Below are 20,382 nucleotides of genomic sequence, written 5' to 3' on the forward strand. Positions count from 1 at the left end.
AATGCAATTTACAAATCCTAATTCCAACAGCATAACTTATATTCACGTACTTTTCGTGTTAGAAATGCCTCACGTTTTCAGCGGTCCGAAATTCAGACAATTCTAGCCGGACCTCCGTGGAGAATTAAATTTGCCCGATAATTAAAACGCCCTATCTTTTTGCGCTAGTTTAATTTAGGACCGTTATTATATTTTCCCCTTGTCGAATGCCCTCTTGTTCCCGAAATGCATACACAACTTCGCGCCGAAGTGTAATTAAATAATCATCTATTTTCGGGGCACAGTGAGTACCATCACCGATTATTCAATTAAATATTCATTGGACAAGCTCATTTTTACATCGAGCTCTCTAGTGGACGTAACCGAATTACTTCATTAAAACGATTATTGCAAAAATGACCTGTGCTCATTACCTCGGCGCGTAAATTTTTGATACTCTTTTGAAATTTTATTCAATAGCGTGTCAAAATTTTTCTGTTCAGCTAATTATTCTTAAGTGGCAGAGCCAAAAATTTTATATTATTTTCCTAATCTATGGACATCAATTAATTTTTTATATAATGCATTTGCAATTAGAGTTTCCCTAAAATAGCTAATTAACTATTCACAAATATGGTAATGGCACTCGAGGCAATTTCGACGCAAATAATTTGTTAAAAATTAGTTGTTCAGTGATTGCATTAAAATGCATACCTTCCGAGCATTTCAAAAAATAGCGAGTAATATTAACCAACTTTTCGGACATGCATGATAAACGCTTGATTTTAAATTCATGTGTAAAAATCAATATTCAAATGGTCGGTAGTAGAATGAAGCAAGCGAATATTTAAATGAATATTTTACGCTCGAATATCGGTTGTACACAAAAAAAAGTATACCACCCTTGCCGTTGCTGTACATGCTTATATTTGCATTTACCTACATTTGAATTTAAAATTCATTTAAGACTTTAAACACTTTGCGACAGACAATTTTTAAGAATTTACTAGCCACTTTTATTAAGTATTTTTTAATAATAAGCAATATAGGCTTCCATGAATTTTTGTGTCTCCTTCCCTTAGACTCCCACCCTTCCTCGGAGGCGGTCCCGAGGAGAATAACAGCGAATGGGAGAAGGCCCCATTTAATTATTAAAAATTACATTATTTTTTCTCCAAATCATTTTTAGTGAAAATTAAAATTTGAGAAATTTCTGCTTCTACTGTAATACCATTTTCCCTAGGAAAGCCTTCTGTGCTCTATGCTGTAAATTGAATACAAAAATTTTTATTTCTTTCAAAATTTTAAATGATAATATTATATTTCTTCTATAGCACCATAAAATCTATTTATCCAAGGGTATTTTTGGCATTACTCAATAAATTCTCATCCTGAAAGCTTCAGCTTTGTGTCTCTCAAATACATCTCTTCGCAAACACTCGAGTGCGTCTAGAATTATCAGTCTACGAGTTTAGTTGTCGAAATAGAGAAGAGGACAGTAAAGAGAAGTGGGAAGCAGCCAGAGGCTTTCGAAATTTATTGACATTTGCTTGGTACAGGTTTCCTTTGTACCGTTTCGCGCATAGCCACCCTCTCTGATAATCTTTCTTCCGGAAAACCTGATATTTTCGGGATGGATTGATTTTCCTTTCAACGGACCTTTCCCAGAAACAAACGGTAGCTACTTGTAAACGGTTTGAAGTATCCTTTACTTTACTGCATCGAATTCTTTGAGGGTTGACTTATTGTTGACCTGTATCGTACGTTTTGCCACTGAAATGGTTCCACTCCGAAAAAAAAAATACGAGGGTTGCTTAACTAACTACCAGAAGTTTTGCAATTCTGAATATTCCCTTTGCTTTGATGCTTTGTAAGTGTCAGGCAACTTTTATTTTCGGTTCGTTTGGCTTTTCCACGTGAAAACGTTAAATATAATAAAAAGTAACCTGTGCTTTCCTCGTGTTTCGCGTTCGTTTCGAATGTAAAGGAAATTCAAAAGTTCAAAAAACGGGGGATGCTTAATTATGGGTCGATGAAACTTTCCTCCGCTGTTACATGTGCTTTGAAATTCAAGTTGCCTCGCATCAAACACGGCTTTCGGAAATATACATATGAACTTCTTTATGCGAAAAAAGCATGGCAGGATTTTAGAATAATTAGTGAACTTTCGTACATTATCGAATGGGAAACGTACGAAATTTGTTGGTATTGGGTGATCGTAAAAGTATTTGTTTGCAAAATGATTTAAAGCAAGTTGTCGAATTAAATTCATGGCTCTGAAAAGGAAGAGGAATGTTTCGATACTAAGAGATAATTCTTTCCATTAATTAAGTTTAGCTTAGTGGATGCGGTTAACAGAACTGTAATTCTTGGAAGAATCACGGTTACCTTAGGCACACGATGTCTGTTTTATTCCGTTGAAGCCAAGGAACCTCTATTTATCTAGCAATTATCTTGGTAGTATCTCGACTCTAGACTCCATATCTAAGACAACTGTTTCTCTTAGTTCGTTCCTTAAACATAGTACATTGACTTTCTTAATTTAATTAATTTCGCTGTTTGCATCAGATACAATGCTACGATCTTCCTAACATACACACAAGTGAACCAAAGTACCATAAGGAATAATATTGTTTTAATTAAATTAAATATAATTAAATATAATTTTAGAGACATTTTAATTTTAAAAATAATTAGTGTTTTAATTTCATTTTTAAAATCATGATTCATTCAAAATTATGAAATTTTAATATTATAATATTTGATAATTTTAAAATAATTTAGAGATTGTAATTAGTACCTATCTAATTGAATGTTTAATTTCTCTTATTTGTAAATCAACTTTTCTTCTCTGTAAATTCAAGAACGGGAACTTGAAAACGCACTAAGTGTACCGACGTTAAGATCCAAGCTAAACAAGAAACCATCGTTGGTACGCTTAGAATCGAGGTTTCCTTTTAGTAAATTCCGTTAGCAGACTTTCGTTGAATCAAGAAGTAGCTTCATTGTCACGCCACCTCCACTCTACCAGCAAAATATACTGTGGACCCTTTGAACTTTCGCTCGGCATAACTATACTGCAATGCAATTACAGAAACAGAATGAAGAGGCACGGGTACGAAAGAGGCTTGAAAGGTAGAGAAGGAACGTAGAGAAGAAAGCAGTCAGCGAGAACATATGGGGGGAAGATAGGGGGAAACAGAATGAAAATGAAAAGCTTTCGGATCTCCATGTGTTAACGCTTGCTAGTCACCGTTTGAATCGCTTTGACTAACGAACCACGAATGTCGAAGGTGCTCGTAGATAAACGCGTTGCTGCACCTTCAATTACATCAAGTATTACCATAGTACTTGAAAATCCATGACAGACTGATGAATTTTCAACTTCTTATGAGAGAAAGAAAAAAGCGTGACAGAGGACTCGTACGTACTCGTGAAATTTTCTTCAGGCTGAGAAGCTTTTTTTTTAGTAACTCTATGCATTTTAGGAAGCTGATTAATTAGAAAATAGGGAAGCTCGTATGCAAATTGTTTTCTTTAGTTAAATTATGCTACCTGAAGCATCTAATTAACTGCTGCATTAATAATTAATTTACTGCTCACAGACATATTCTAAAGAATTAGAAAATAACTAAATTTTTAAAATCTAAAATATTTAAAATTTATAAAATATTATTTTCAATAAACTTGGAAGTTTGAAGAATTCAACCCTTCCAATGTAAGATCGGTGTGCTTTCATCGTAACAGTCGTATGAATTTCAGTAGTCAGTCGATCGTGACGGTTCCCGGCGTATTTTTCCGAGCATAGACTTCACGACAATGAATATCGCAATTCAATAAATGGAAATACCGTGTATCGTGTCCAAGAAACTGTCACCGATGTTTCTTGCTCGAGTTAGATAGCATTCTTCCATTCACTTTTGAACAATGTGTGGATACTTCAGAATAAACGTACACATTGGATATAAAATAAAATATTTTATCATTTCACGGATACTTAATAATTTAATAATTTTATTATTTTAAATAATAATGTGATAAAATATCACGTTTTACTGTTCGTTTTGGCGGATTTTATTAAATCATACATTTACCATGATTTGTACACTATTATTAATGAATATATAATGCTTTCTCAATGAACAGAACCGAACAGATTAATGGCTAGTTATTTGCCGAACGGAATATTGGGTAATACAACAATTAAACGGAAGTCGGTCAACGATTCGAATAAATTGGCCTGGGTTAGGTCATTCTATAAAGAGATTCTTCCATTATGCGAATCATTAGCTTAAATGGCAGAAATTCAAATTTAATTATTGGTTGCTTTCCCTTTATTTTCCCTAAAAATTGAAATGCTTCATATGGAAAAATTTCTTTATTTATACTAATTACCTTTTCACCTTTCCCGATCAGAGTTAATTAATTATATCTGCTCAGATAAATGTTTATAAATAACGTTATTAGTTTCCTCTGCAGTGACATAAACGTTTGCTACATTATGATGAACAGTTCCATTTGTATTAAACAGGCAATTAATTTTCGAACAGAACCAATTTATTTATTTTACTAAATGTGTAAATGATTTCCATTAATAGTTCCAATTTTGCTTATCAGACTACGAAAATAAAGCTATGCTTAATAATTCTCTTTTAGAAAATCATTAGAAAATTATTAGAAAATTATTAGAAAATTATTAGAAGTCAAGTTTCATACATAACTTTTTATTATATTTTTTTAAATCAACACGTTGGTTAATAATAAAAATTCCATCGTGAAAGTAATAAAAGATGATTGAAAGGGTTCTTATTCGCGAGCTCTCTGTTCGAAATAATAAAACGTCATCAACAAACGACCGAATGGACGGAATCAAAGGGACTCCCGGATTCTCAACTAGAAACCATGCGTAAATCGGTAAGCAAAAAACAAAAGCTTCTGGCCGCTCTTACGAAATGAAATCGGCTGTTCGATGAGGAACACGAGACGAGCTTGTTAACCAAGCGATACCAGAATCGGATTCGTAGGAAACAAAGTCGCCATGCAAATTCAGTCGACGCGTCTGTCGGGTGTCTCGGATATAAAGGGCTGACGCGTCGGTGGCGGAAGTAATTTCCATGAAACATTCTCGAATGAATGAGAAGCGAGTAGGACTGACTATCCAGCCCCGTACCCTATACTCGACACTTGCATTTACACCCTTTATGTTCGCTTTTCCTTCATTCCGATTACTTTTCCCTAATGATCACCATTTTCTTTGTTGCTGAAAGTTTATTGTCTCTTTCGAACCAGTCCAAAACTAACCCGATACGAATATTACTGAAGTCTTTATGTGGTCATTTTCTTCCTACCATCAGCTTTAAATTAATGCAATCAAATTTGCATCAAATTTTCTGCAAAACTTTCTATGTCATATGACGCATAAGGTGCGTCATTGATTTAGAACGAGTTAAGGTTTGATTAAAAAGATTTAATAAATTGAATGGATTACATAGTTAACAGAGTCGTTCCACTGATATCAGGTGAAGAGAATTTTACGGGTTAAACGTGCAGAATTAGATCTGAAATTTTATTCGAACGATAGCTCAACGAAATGGTAACACGTGAAGATCTCCTGGGAATTACACAGAGTTACGTATACCTGTAAGAACGGAACGGGTAACGTGTGAGGCAAGTAATCCAGACAATTTTACGCCCACGAAAGTTTCCAATCGATACGCAGGGATTAAGCAAGCCTGACAATGAGAGCTTCCCATTTGGGACCTGTATGTTCTATTGGCCTACTAACTTCACCGTACAGATAGGACGGCAATTGGTCAATATCTTTAACTTCCGAACTCGTTGCCCCTGAGATTAGATTTCAAAGCGAATTTCCGTCCAGGGATTTTCCGTTTCAATCGTCCCGTGACGAGATGATACTATTTTCTTCAATCGTTTCGAGAAGAGTAACGTGAACGAGGTTCTTGAACAATGAAGTGAGATGTCGATGGTTTTGGTAGTGAAAATCAGATTATTTTGTCTGGGACATTTAACCCTTTGCGAGTGCAATTTAGTGTGGTTAATACTTGTTTTATTATTTTATAATTTATTTGTTACAATGATATACAGTATGGGACTTCCTCGGTCTCCCACCCCTTTTTGCAATAGCTCCCCACCACTGGCGTATCAACGTTTATGTGGGGAGATTTGAATTGCTATTTGCTTTGTTATTCCAAATTTTATATTTATTTTGCTTCTAAATCATAATTAGGATTTTGAGAATTCCTACTTCCCTTATATCGTCATTTTCTCTAGGGAAGCCTACTTTTTAAGATTAATATCGTCAACGTTAGGATTCTGAGAATTCCTACTAGTAAAAAGAAAATAGTAATTAAAAATATTCAAATTTAATACAGCAATGTCAAATCTAATTAATTTGTACATAATTAGAAAATAATATTAGAAATCCAAATTCTGTTGGCAAAAAGTCTATCTGTCGCGAAACAGTTGTTAAGCGAACTATGAATAAATCTGCAACTGATTATGGTTTAAACTAACCACCGATTTAATATGGCTATAATTCAGCTAGCAAATCAGCTACCAATTTCGCATACAAGCTATTTCATCAACAAGTCCGCGCCAGCTTAACATCCTGAAACCGTTAAGTGATCATGTATTAGCGTCTCTCTGTGTGATAGTAGCGAATTTGACATGTTACGAACCGTGTCATCGCGTCCTGTATGCATAAGTACCTTTGGTTTCAATTTGATATTCCGAAAGGATATTATAGAATCACATAGAGAATATATTTATAACATTTTCCAATATTTCTAATTAGATAAGGAATAGAATCTCTAACGATACAGGGTTGAAAATTGAACCATCACTCAGATATGGGCGACATGACTCTGAAATCTGATTAAAATAAATTTGAAAAATTGCTATAGAAATATGTAATCTTGTTATAATGTCAGATTTGAGAAAGCAAGTGTTTCGAGCTAAATGTATTGACCAATTTGGCTCGTTGGCCAGCTGCAAGTGCTACTTGCCCGACTAGAATATGTATGTTTGTCCGGAATTTCACTCTGTGATTGGTCTTCTAACTGCTTGCGTACATGTCGGCCACAGTTGTGTTCGCATTCGCAAAATTGGCACGGTTATGTTGTTACAAGATCGTGGCACAACACGTTAGGTATTTCTGTCAGAGTTTCCAACTGTTTAGGAATTTCTCTATGGCTTAAACGATTTCTGACACATCGCGTCAATTAATTACCAATGGTATTTTACCGAGGACATTTATACATCGGTGGACCCAATTACAAGACACCTCATTTCATCCTCACTAACGTAGGTACTCTATGTGTAAAATAAAAGGGAATCTACCTGTTGTTTAATTACACGTATGTTTTTGATTTTCAAGAATTTTGTTCAAGTGAAATTGCATTACTTTTATTTAAATTGAAAATCTTAAAGAGTGTCAGAAATTTTGTGCAAATTAAAAATTTCTTATTAATTTATGAAGACGTTAATAAAAAATAATTAATTTTATTTTATATACAATGTTTAATATAAAGAGTGTCAGAAATTTTGTCCAAGTAAAATTATTCAATTTTTATTTAAATTAAGAATTTCTTACATTACCTGTTTAATTAACGATGTTTGTGAAAAATAAATGGTCCTATTTTATATGCAATGCAGTTTAATATAAAGGGAGTCTTATAAATTTTGTCCAGAAAATTTCTTTTTCTTTTCAATTTTCGCATCGTTTTATGAGAAAGAAAATTCAAGTGCAAACATTTTTGTCACGTTTATAATGACTGTGTTTCGGTCTAATTTTCCTCGGAATTGCACACTTCCACGGGAATTTGCATTTTAATCGTTAATATCCCGTTATCGCGAATTTGTGCTGCAACAAGCAGCCCTGCCGAAATTTGTTCGGGCGAAATTTTCAGCGAATTGCGTTAGATAGCTTAACCGAGTCCCTCTAATGCGCTTCCCTCTGACGTAAACGTCATTTACAACAATTTACCACGGGTCACGCGTAAAAATCATTTACAAAGGTTAAGGGAGCATAATTTATAACGTCGGCCTGCAAGTCATTCGGCGTGAAAATGTTGGATACAAAAACTTGTTCCTGGAAGTTGGCATATTTAATTCATGAAAATAATTATATTCGAGAAAAACTGTTAACCGGGCTAACGGAACAATAGCGAGCCTGACGAGTGGTGAGAGGGCCGCTTCCTTTATGCTTCCTCTTAAAGGGAAGTTCCGCTCTAGAACTCGCAAATATATGTCACTTTTAGAAATTAAAATACAGAAACTAGGATAGATAATTGAATGAGAGTTTTGAGTTATAAGTATTATACAAGGTGATCCAAAAGTCGCAAAAGAAGTTTAAAAAGTTATTAAAATTTTTCTATTAAAAGAAAATAATTGGTAATTGTTAAAGTTGGTGGGTTATTTTTAATATAAAGTTCTACAATTATTTTTTTTTAAGCAATATTTATTGATTAAATTATGTTTCAAAATATTACAATTTTGTAAAGTCACAAATTGTTTAAAGTGATATATTTTAGTGGATTATAGTTGTTTATTCAAGTTGATTAATACAGATCACTTTGAAGGTTTACATCTTCTGGTCGAAATGTGTTAAACTAACACAGCATTATGGCTTCATTACCTGTATGTTCTCTAAATGATGTATTATATTACCAGTAACCATCGTTGTGGAGGGTTCTGATTGAAATCCATAATAGAACATTACACGAATTTCACTCGGTACCATTATCTGCTACAACTGACAATTAGCCATTTTGTATTCAGACCATTAGTGAAATGTTCATGCAGTAACCCTCATCAACCTTTAAGTTACAAATTGACGCGTCCTAAGTAATATTTCGAGATACTTTTATGTCATGAAATCATAGATATTTTATATTTGAAACAAAAATTTGATAAATAACATCAAAGGGTTATGGAAATTGAAGTAGAAAATTTCTAATTTTTAATAATGTCATTTGTCTTTAATTATAATTAGCCAACTATTTTGAAACACCTTGCACCCATAATTTATATTCATTTACAAAGGTGATAGTTTAATACCCTGCATAGAAAAATTCTGCATATTATTTCTATTTACTTGAGCATTACAAACAGTGTTAGGTAGAATCTGAGATTACGATCAGAAATAGGTCGAAGTAAAAAGATAAATATGAACTAAACGTTAAATGTAGCTGAACTTTAACAAGATCCAAATGGGTAATCAAAAGGAAAGAACTTCGTAACTCTTAGGAAATGAGAACTTTTACTCGAGCACAAGGTAAACTAGCAACAGTACCGTACACAATTTTACCAGAGAAAGTTTAAACCTTATATAAGACTTTTAAAAATTGCTATGAAAAATTGTAAGATACATATACGTAGGAGTGTGCGAGAATTCTAACATTTCAAACATTTGGACAACTGTGTTTTGGCCATCCAATAGTTGACTCGGATTCTCGAAAGTCTAAATATGCGAGACCCGAAAATTTCGGGTACTCGATACTCGAATCGGGTCGAAATTCCCGTAATTTAGAAAACTGTTTTGAATATCCGAAATTTTGAAAACCTAATCCGGCCCGATAATTACGAGTTCTCCCGTACCTCTAATAATTAAAGAAGAGCTTAAAATTAAAATTCAATTTTCTATGAATAATAAAGCACACATCTATATTTAGGCATATATTATTATTAAGGAAAAAGAATTGTCTGTGTAAAGGGAATACACGATTTCAATGAATGTATTACAATTCCTCGGTGAATGCGATGGCTTAAAGGTATTGATTAATTAATCTATCAGTCATAAAGAGAATTTGATTGAACTGATACAATGTCGATCGAGCATTGATATCTCCCTTTGATTGTTTAATATGTTCACGTACGTACGTGTTGACCGGTATACGATTTTCTGTAGAGTCCTAGAATTATCCGGATTTCGTGTTTCACAGGCATGCGACGCGTTGAGATCGAATAATCCGACGCATTTGGCAAACGTGAAACAGAATTGTGCGCCATTAAGCGATCGAACGAAAGACATTAACAGATCTCCGAAAGGTAGAAATAATTCCTATGCAGCTCTTTCTACGATAAAGGAAACTTTACTGTTCTATAGAATTTGAAATTAAAAAAGAAGATATTTTAGTGGGTTTCTGTTTGGATTTCTGCTTTTCCTATATCGTCATTTTCCCTAGGGAAGCCTATTCTAATTAAGATTTTGAGAATTCTTGTTTTCCCTATTTCACTTCTTTCCCTAGGGAACCCTACTGTAATTAAGATTTTGGAAATACCTGCTTCCCCTAGGTATATCGCCTTTTTCTCTAGGGAAACCTATTTTAATTACGATTTTGGGAATTCATGCTTTTCCTATATCGCCATTTTCTCTAGGGAAGTCTACTGTAATTAAGATTTTGGAAATACCTGCATCCCCTAGGTATATCACCATTTCCCCTAGGGAAGCCTACTTTAATTACCATTTTAGGAATTCCTGCTTTTCCTATATGGCCATTTTCCCTAGAGAAATCCACTTTGCTCGATACTGTACAATCATTCGTTGCATCAAATCCTTGAAACTTCCACTTATAAAAACACAAATTCGAAACTTGTACCATCAACGACCCAAATTACCTATAAAAAGTTAAATTTATAATAAGATTTTTCTTTTTAATTTCAAAACGTTGCTTTACAAATAAAATACTAGCTCTTTTATTTCAGCCACTCAAAAGACCATACTTGGTTTCCTTTGCTTCTGTACGAATAAATGGTATTAGTCAATCTATGAATGCCTCATTAACGAAACAATTCAATGTAATGGCACTTTTATGCGACAAACATGTTTCCTCATTATCGTTCCACCTTTACGGTGTATAAGTAAATAGCGTCAAAGTGTATGGTGAAATGGTGCATGTCGAAATTTCAATTAACTGGTCGGTCGTTCAACAGATGTGTGATAATTCGAGTATTTGCTGTTGGACAATCGATCCTGTCCATTGTACGTACATATTTTTTTGTCGTCAGTTACATTTAATGGCACCCATGTATCACTGCTAGAAAACATTTGATATTGTACATTGAACAGTATGCATAATATTAAATGGAAATTAATTCGTTTAATTAAATCGTAATTAAATGGATTTGAACGTGGTACGTGGAAAATATTCGTCCAGGATCGAATTAAAATTCCCGGGTCCCTGGGGTATCAAACCTTGAACCTTTGATTCAAAAATTGCAATTTATTTTAAATAAAATTAAATAACAATTAATCGTAGAGAATGAATGCGGGGATTATTTCATAATACTTTGAATGTACAATGCGAATAAAGGATTCATGAATTTTTCTCCTAATAGAGGGTGATTATAGTTCGTGCAGTACTATACCAGCGACCATTATTGTTCCCAAGCTGAATACTTGATGCATTGTCTTCATTTAACGACGGGTTAACGCAACAGCTTCTGCGTTATATGCCTGTTGATTTATGTCGATGATAGGCTTCGTAATAGCAGCAAAATGAAAGATTCAGCATGCATTGTTTCGTGTTCGATCACATCAACGTTGAGGAAGGGACCGTTAATAACGACTATTAATAATCGCATCAATCCTATCAACGTGATATTTGCTGACTCCGATAACGTGGCAGAACCGTTCGATGCATTAACGATTAATTTAATTGGGTTAAAGGTTTAATAATAAAAGAAAATTATATTAATATCACGTTCATGATACTTGGAGTGTAAGTTGAAATAAGATAATCAATTGATGAATTGAACTAATTATTTTAGATATGCGATGCATTAATTTAATGACGTGCTTAGAGTTGAATAGAGAAATATTGATACACGCTGAGGTGCTTTGAAAGCAAGCACTTCCGCTATCAATAAGTCCATTGGCACTTCCTGTTCGGAGAATTTCCTTCCTCTTCAAACGAGCAAATTTCTAAGCACCGTATTTAGAATATTAGATAACAGTAATTATTGATATTGGTGCTAATTAATGATAGAAAGTACTAAATTATTAAAGAGAATAAAATCCATGAATTTAGATAAATTTCCAAAAATAATTTTTCTATGGAAAAAGTTTGAAAATGATCCTTAACAGTGTGTCAGATTCATTTTTCAGAAAGCTTGAATTTCTCCTAACTATATCTGGATTTTTTGGAATTTTTATTATTTCACTATTCAACTTTTATTACTTTCCCTCCATCTCATTTGCAACGTGATTTACCGAGGATCGTTAAATTCATTTTAAACAGCGTGGTTCTAAAATTATTGATTCTCTTTTCCCTTTTCCGAGCGGCATGGAAATTTTTGCAAATGAGATTGAATGCGCACAAGCTGAATTTAAAACACAGGATGGGAGTAGTTTGTCAGGGGGTTTTAACTAACCAGTGTTCGTCGAACGTTTCAACAAATCCGGCCAATTCTATTTCACTAAAACATTGCTGATTTGCATACGGCGCGTTTTAATCTTCTGCATCGAACGCTATTGTTCTTTTACCTTTCACATTCTAATTCTTCATTGACTCGGCTATCGGTTGTCACCGGGAAAAATTATGCGACTCTTATTTAACGCGTATGGTAATTGCAGATTCAAATATGCAAATTTTCAAAAGAAATTAAATTGTAAAATCAAGGTATTAAGTGTTTAATAAAATTAATATGCAGAGAAAGTATTAAAATATTATAATAATTGAACTAATTTTTGCCAAAGTAAAAATACATAAATTAAATGGTAAAATTCCAATTGTTAATATTATTATTATTCGGTTTATAAATATTTTAAAATTTTTCTTTTGGAAAAAAATTAAGGTATTTATTTTTGAACAATTCGCATAAACGTCCATTTCTACGGATCGAAGTAAACGAACGACACCGATGGTATCGATACAATCGGATTCCTTACAGCGTGCCATATATTCCACTCATGACTACGTACACCCTAATATCTGTCCAGAATGGCACGTGAACTTACCTCCGCGGAGACCATTTGCTTCGTGGACGACGTTCACTGGCCATTTGCCAGGAACGAATATCGCACAGCAACGGGAACGTCGGTCTCGAATCGTTGAATTACCGAATGCCGGTTGCGAGGATATTAGCTTGCGATTTAATCGTAGGCCTAGTATTGCGTGTCCGCTTTATTATCTGATCCTGCTGACAACAAATAACGAAACGACCCTGTTCTGGACACGAATGTAGGTTGAAACGGCAAAAAAAAATTAGCCGGATGAACATTTTCGTGACAGAAATACTTTTGAATTCCTGGAAATTTTATAAATTATTTTCCTTTTATATTTTTTTTAATAGCGAAATGTTTGAAAGAATACTATTATTCTTGGGAAACGTGGAAAAGTTTTTAATGGCCATTTATAGACTGCGCGACAGGGAACATATTTATTTCGTATCCACTGGAGACGATACGATTCGAGTCACTTCGTAAAAACAGCGGAAGAAACAGTTGGAAGAGAGAAGAATAAACCTTGAAGAAACGCTCTCGAAGCGTACCTTCCTCTTCACTCTGTGCTGATGGAACATCGATTCACGTGTCGCATTAGAATGTCGGGAACACACGACGCCAGCCGCCTCTTTTCTGTCTGTGAACCGACGAAAATCTCGGCGAGGAAATACACTTTTCTTTGACTCGACGCCTCCGCTGCACAGACAAATGGTTCTAGCACGGGTTTCCACCAGAGACGTTCCCGTTCCACCCCATATGTATCCATATAAGTTCGCATCCTTTTTATTTAAGACTGCAAAATCTTGAGCTTGGGAAATCTTCGAAATTTTAAATTTAAACTCCAACCTTTAATACTCCCTATTTTGTGCTATTATTATATTTTTCAAACTCCATCATTTGATATATAAATATTGAAGAGATTTATGCGGACGGCGGACCATGAAGAGAGTCCTAATTTCATTTTCTAAATTTTACTGTGTTTCTTTAGAAATTATTCTTTTAATGTATAAAACTCTTCTGTAAAAAGATTATAGATTCAATTTTAAATTAATATCCTTTGGGTCACGATCGACTCCGGCTCCGCTGTTCAAGGGTTGAAAAGGGAAAAGTACAGCAAATATTGTTGCAAGTTCTACAGTGATGAATCTTACTTGAAATTCACCGCAAACACAATTTAAAAGTGTCCCTCGATTTCCATTTCCCACGGCTCAAGTTCCGGGGTATCTTTAAAATGGGGTGTCGTGCATCGATCCGCCAAAGTCCGGGTGATCGTAAAGAATTAATCGTCGCCGAGGAGCGAGTCAATTTTGCTAATCGAATGGAGATTCAGGAGAGGCAATTCATCGGGACGAAATAACGAACGTAGTACTCGAAGACTATAGTACGATGACACTTGAATCGGTTCGAGATAGAGAAAACGTTGGATCGGTGGTGGAATCGTTGATACGAATCGCTACGTCGTTTCTCTCTTTTTGCATTTCTCAAACTGTTCCAGCTCGTCGTTTAACGGCGAGGCAGGTAAAGAAAATGTCGGATTAAAAGGGAAAGAAGAAAGAAAGAAAGAGGCTGGCTGCAATCGATTGCGCCTCGGAGACACCGATGGCTCGACCCACTGAATAGATTCTGCTTCTAGGATAGGTTCGTTTCTTTCAGTATCGTTTCGACTAACCTAGATAAAATCGCGTTTACGTGTTAGTCTTCTCTTTTAGAAAGAAACATTCAAGAGAACGATTTTTTGTCTACCTTAAACCCTTAGAAAATAGACACTCTGTGTTACAGTCATTTCAACTCTTAATTAAAATTATAGGCCATTCTGTTTGATTGTGAAGACTAATTTACCTTAAAAATTTCAAATATATTTTAAAGTGTAAATATTATAGTTTATATATTTTATTTTATCTAGAAGAGTCAAAATATAATCGTCGTGGGGGGTTAATAAGTGACTTATGCAAATTTATTATTTTGCTGAAAAATTGTCTCCTCTACTAAAGAAATTCGAAATCGTAGTCTATTATATAAGAAAAATGATTAAAAAGTCGAAGCAATACTGAAGTTAACTAGAACGAATGTTTTCTATAGTTTGTTTGAACGTAGATGGCACAAAGGATCTCTCCGTTTATTGAAATTTCTTTTTTCAGATCGAACTGATGGAATCAATCCCATTCCTTTTGCTATTATTGAAAGCAATATTTTCGACATTAATCCCGCATTTCTACGCTCGTATGCACGCGATTCATTCATACTCACCCTCGTATGGTAATAAAAGAAAGGGTGAAGAGCCGAGTGCAGGGTAAAGGGGACGTTGTACGCGTCGATGGCATTGTTGATCGGCTGAAAAATCCAATAAATTCCTTATTATTAGTAGCGTGTACCGATCATCAGGAACTCTCAATAAAACTTTGCCTGCGCGAAAGTAGCCAGATTATCGTGCCTTGGTAATTATCCTAGGATAATCGTTAAGGGATAATTGGAAATTCATTTTATCAGCAGGGTTGGTCGTTGATTACCTTTGGGTCAAGATTCACTTCGATCGATTGTTCCAGGGTTGAGAATGTTAATGAAACATTTATGCAGTTATTTCTATTAAACTTTAAGCTTTAAATTGAAGTTGTACTTTTGTCATTTTGTAGCATTTTTATTCATTGGTATGGTTTGAACTTTCCTTTAGGGGAGACAGCTCTGTTAGAATTTTTGAAGTTTTGGTAATTTGGAACTTTTTAATTATAGAATTCTAAAATTATTGAGCTCTGAAGTTTTAGAATTTTGAAATTTTGGGATTTTAGAACCTTGAAACCTTGGAACTCTGGAATTTTTGAATTATGAAATTATTAGAAAATCTGAAATTTGTCAATATTTTAATTCTAAACTTTTGAAATTTTTTAATTTTAGAATCTGAAAATTTCAGAATAGTGAAGGTCCATATTTTTGTAGAAAGTCCAGTCCAGATTTTTAGGGGAATTTGAAACTAAAAAGTTCTCAATTAAATTATATAATACAATTGAAAATAATATAATAATTGATTTATTTCATCGAATATTGGATTTACAGGGTGAGTAACCCAGCTAATAAATGATTTAAACTCTTGCAATCCTCCTGTTCCTGTACGTACACGCGGATACTTTGCGAATGTATCTGTGATTTGATTTAATTCACGTACGATCACGGTGACCAGTTTATTGGAACATTGGAATTGCTCGTTAACAACTGGTGCGAAATTTCATTACGTTCAGTAATCGGAATCATTTGTCCGCTGACACTTTACGAAATCAGGAGAACAATCGACGCCACAGAGTATCTCAATTTCAGAATCTGCATCCTGTATGAAATCGACGCCATAAGTACTGGTAATAATTAGGTACTAATTGCACAGACCGCTAACCGTTTTACAATATTAAATCGATGATACGGTAAGCCTCTTTTCGATATTAATTTCCATACATATTAATTAATTACTCTGCTGTATACAGAGTATCATAGATAAAGTAGAGCAAAATTTTGAATATTTTGAAATAGAAAATTCTGACTTCACTTTGATTTATAATTAAATGCAGTAATGAAGGTACATAATTTAGGTAATTAAAAATGATCAAAATTTATATTTCATAGTTTCTTTTAATAGTTCACAATTTTAATTTCGACAATACTTGTATCTTCCTGTCAATTACTATAACACACGAGAAACTAAACTAGTAAAACTGAAGAGTACACGTTTCTTTCAACCGTATAATTAAATTCTGCCGGACTGCCTGCCGCTTAGTGACTTCGCTTTAAACTCCGTGTCTATTTGCCACGATCCTCGCTTACTTTTAATTACGACGAAATGCTCGTATTTATCGGGTATTCCCTTTGCCGTAAGAAATTGAAAAAGTTTCAAGGAACCTTCCGATACAGCAGCTCCACACATTCCGCGATGTAGATTACTTAAAAACCGTCTTTCCGAATTGCAAACGATACTCGATTATATTCGACATCCCATAATGGACAAAGTTTGCGACGAATCGGGCGTCGTCAGGCTGATGGCCTCATTTTACTGGTAAAAGAAATGTAATCTGAAAGTGGTACAAAGTGTACAGTATCGAGCAAAGTAGGTTTTCCTGTGAGAAATGGCATTCAGAATTTTTATTTTGATGATTTTAATATTTAAAAAAATGTAGAAACCAAATAATATAATTTTTGATTATTAGATATCATAAAATTTAGTGTAGAACTGAAAAATTCGAATAACAGAGTAAATAGTAATTCAAAGTTTCGCGCGTAAGCGTCCGTACGCGAGGAGTGGGGAGCCACAGGTCTATATACAGGGGACCTTCTCCCCACCATCGTCAGTCTCTTCGCGACCGCCGAAGGAGAAAGGTGGGAGTTCGGAGAAGGGGAACCTGGCAACCGTGAAATCTCTCGAAGCCTACAGAGTGGGGGCGGTGGGCGTGGATTGCGTCGCCATTTTCCCTAGGGAAGCATACTCGGTGCAGTACTGTTGGATACAAGAATGGCCATAGGCCACGCAGATTATTTTGGTATGGAAAACAAAATTAAAATTCAAAATTTTCATTGCCATATCTTTTGTCACCCATTTGTTACGATAGCAATTGCAACTTTATAAATTAATTATTTTAATTAGAGAATAGAATTTCGGAAATGCGGTTATTATCCTTTGTTTAGCGAAACAGAATAACAGTATTGTCTTAAAATCTTTGAAAATGATCTTGATCGAAGTTTGAAGTTTAATTTGTACACTTCGTTGGGCAAAGTTTCCGTAAGTCGGCAATCATGTTGAAATTTCTTGAGAGGATTAACTATCGCAAGACAGTATACCTGAAGGCACGCATCAACGCTATCTAAAAGTGTACACGAGCTAACATCCGCGTGTATTTCATTTTAACTTAGCGAGTTACTTAGCATCTCTTCGAGTTATGCCGCTATGGATGTGCGACTGTTTTTCTTCCATAAACTTTCGAACCGAAAGTAAAAGACGTTGTAAAAGTATTAGAGGTATCGCAAAGAAAATTGAGTTATCCACATGTGATATCGGAAAAGCAAACTGCAAAGAGGATATTGTTATTTTTTAAAACAGTTTCTTATTATTTTTGCTTAATTATTAGAAACTACCTCGAAAGCACGGTATAAAATAACGTATCGTTAAATTTTATTTTATTTGCTGTCAGATACAATTCTGATAATTATCCACGATAGACTGATAATAATTTAAATTGGTAATACGTATCTCTGCGGGCACACGTTTTTGAAAGTAAAGAATATAAAAAACAATCAGTGATACCGCTTTGAGCGACTGCAGTATTGTACACGATTCACAAGTTCCTTCAATATCTGCAAATATTGAAAAGCTTGTTGCTGAAAAGCAGTACCAAATATTCCGTTGAAAAAGCGTCTGCAATATTCAGTTATTTTATTCAAACGCATACATACATTTCATTATTTTTGTATTAAAAAAAAGTCGCGACGTGTTTCTAAAGATGTATCTTTTAAAATGAAAGAAACATTAATTAAAAACAGTTAATAGGTTTTTTCAGAAAAAGTTCCTGATGTTGCAGGTTATCTCTAGTAGATTTATCCCCTTAACGAGAGATGGTAATTTTATAAATAATTTTTACGTTCAACTTGTTCCTCTCAGGAACTTATGAAGTATATAAATCATCGTCTATGAATCTGTAACGTAATTACGAGTCTCTTTAATTAAAAATTAGCTTGGCTCTCTTAATGAGCTGCTTTAAATCTTTCTTACATTATTCGAACGATCGACTCTTCTTTTACCGATCCAATAAATAAATACCGAGGACGATACGGCGGAAAAATAATCAGCTACAGAAGGGGGTAAACCTTTTTTTTTTTTATAAAAATAATTTAACAAATTTCCCGATTTATTAAATTTTAATCCGCGGATCGTACTTGGCCCCTTTTACACTTTTCGACACACTCGTTCATGGACGAATTAATTTTAAAACGGTGAATTTCACCTTCCTCCCTTGTACATTGTTAACCCCGAAATGAAAAGCAATTATTCCCGAAATTTTTGCAGCTTTTTGCTACTCGTTTTCTACCTTACTTCTCTTAATGCCGGCTCAGCTTTTACCCTCATTTATTTCCTCCCCGCTTTTTTTTCGCTTCTGTTTTTATTTTTTTTTTCGCCCCCGTATATGTATATTCAAACACTGCTTATGGCGGCAAAGTTTGCACGCGAAGTTCGCAGCTCTGGGGACTTCTCAAAGACGCATCCATAGCGGCGCCGGTATAAAACGATAAACCAAAGCGAGAGAAAAAAAAAGGGAAAGGAGAGAAAGGAAAGAGACAGAAAGAGAAAAAGGAAAGGGAGCGCTTTTCCTTCGCGGAAAATACACCACGTGTTCCAGATTCAATCTCAAACCTAACCTAACCTACCTAACCTAACTCCAAAGGAACAAGACAAATTCCCACGAGCTCCTAAATGTAGGACAGTGAAATATCACGTGTGCTAGGACAACTGTCTGTAAAGGGTTTTGAATTTCTTTCTGGACGACGAATTTAAATCCACTTTTCTAACAGAATATCTCGACGAACGTTCATTTTCGGATTTCTCTCTCATCCCTTTCTTCGGTAAATTAAAACCAATTATATAAATTGCGACTCTTTGTAAAGGTTTGAAATTTCATTCTGGACTATAAATTTACATCCACTTTTGTGCCTTCGCGAACGTTCATTTTTCAATTTTTCTCAATCTTTGTTCCATGATTGAATAAAATTAATTAATAGATTTCAGGTTTTTTTGGACGAATAATTTATATTGAATTTTATAATACTTTGGTGAATTTTCATTATGTAATTATGATTTTATATTTTCATTCAGTATGTTAAAGCCAATTTAAAAGGTTTTAAATTCCTTTCTGGACGATGAATTTAGATTTAATTTGATTTCAGATTATAACATTTTTGATCAGTCTGTTAAAAGCAATATTTAAAATTGAAATTGGATTAGATGAGTTTAGATATAATTGGAAATGAAATTCGTGATTTTATTCATTCAAGAAAATGGAGATTTGCTCTCTTCTTTTGTATTATGTACTTGTTTCTGTGCAGACAATAACTTCTATATAAAACAGATTGCGTAACTATAATAAGTGAATTTAAAAGTCAGAGTATGATGGTTTGCTATCGTGGGTTATCCCGATCGTGTTATAATTTTTAATTACGAAATAAAGTTGCCGGTCGGATCGTAATTGCAAACACAAAAGCGGATAACGCTGTGCAATTTCGAATTACGAAATAATGGAAAACTATGTGGCCGCGGTGAGAGTACAAAGCAATCTCAAAAATACACTGTAATTTCGTTGTTATCGTTATTTCGAAACCTCATTTCCAAGCGCAAACTCTCCTTCTACGTAATCTAAAGTAATACGGAGATATTCTGCGTGTATGTATCAATAGAAGGGAGAAATTTGTATTCAAAT

General features: G+C 34.3%; 1 protein-coding gene across 8 annotated transcripts in view; it reads left to right on the forward strand.

Moving 5' to 3' along the window:
• Positions 1-20,382, forward strand: part of LOC114875155 (limbic system-associated membrane protein-like) — a 206,690-nt gene that overhangs the window by 139,960 nt on the left and 46,348 nt on the right. Inside the window, exon 1 of one of the 8 annotated variants that reach the window (XM_046286725.1) lies at positions 17,310-17,457. The exons of the other annotated variants lie outside the window; for them this stretch is intronic. Coding sequence (XP_046142681.1) covers positions 17,430-17,457 — 28 coding nt within the window. The 5' untranslated portion in view covers positions 17,310-17,429. Of the gene's footprint in view, positions 1-17,309; positions 17,458-20,382 lie in introns of those variants that run through there. 8 annotated transcript variants of the gene reach the window in all.

This window comes from Osmia bicornis, chromosome 8 (genome assembly GCF_907164935.1).
Source record: "Osmia bicornis bicornis chromosome 8, iOsmBic2.1, whole genome shotgun sequence".
NCBI classification, from domain to species: Eukaryota; Metazoa; Arthropoda; class Insecta; order Hymenoptera; family Megachilidae; genus Osmia; species Osmia bicornis.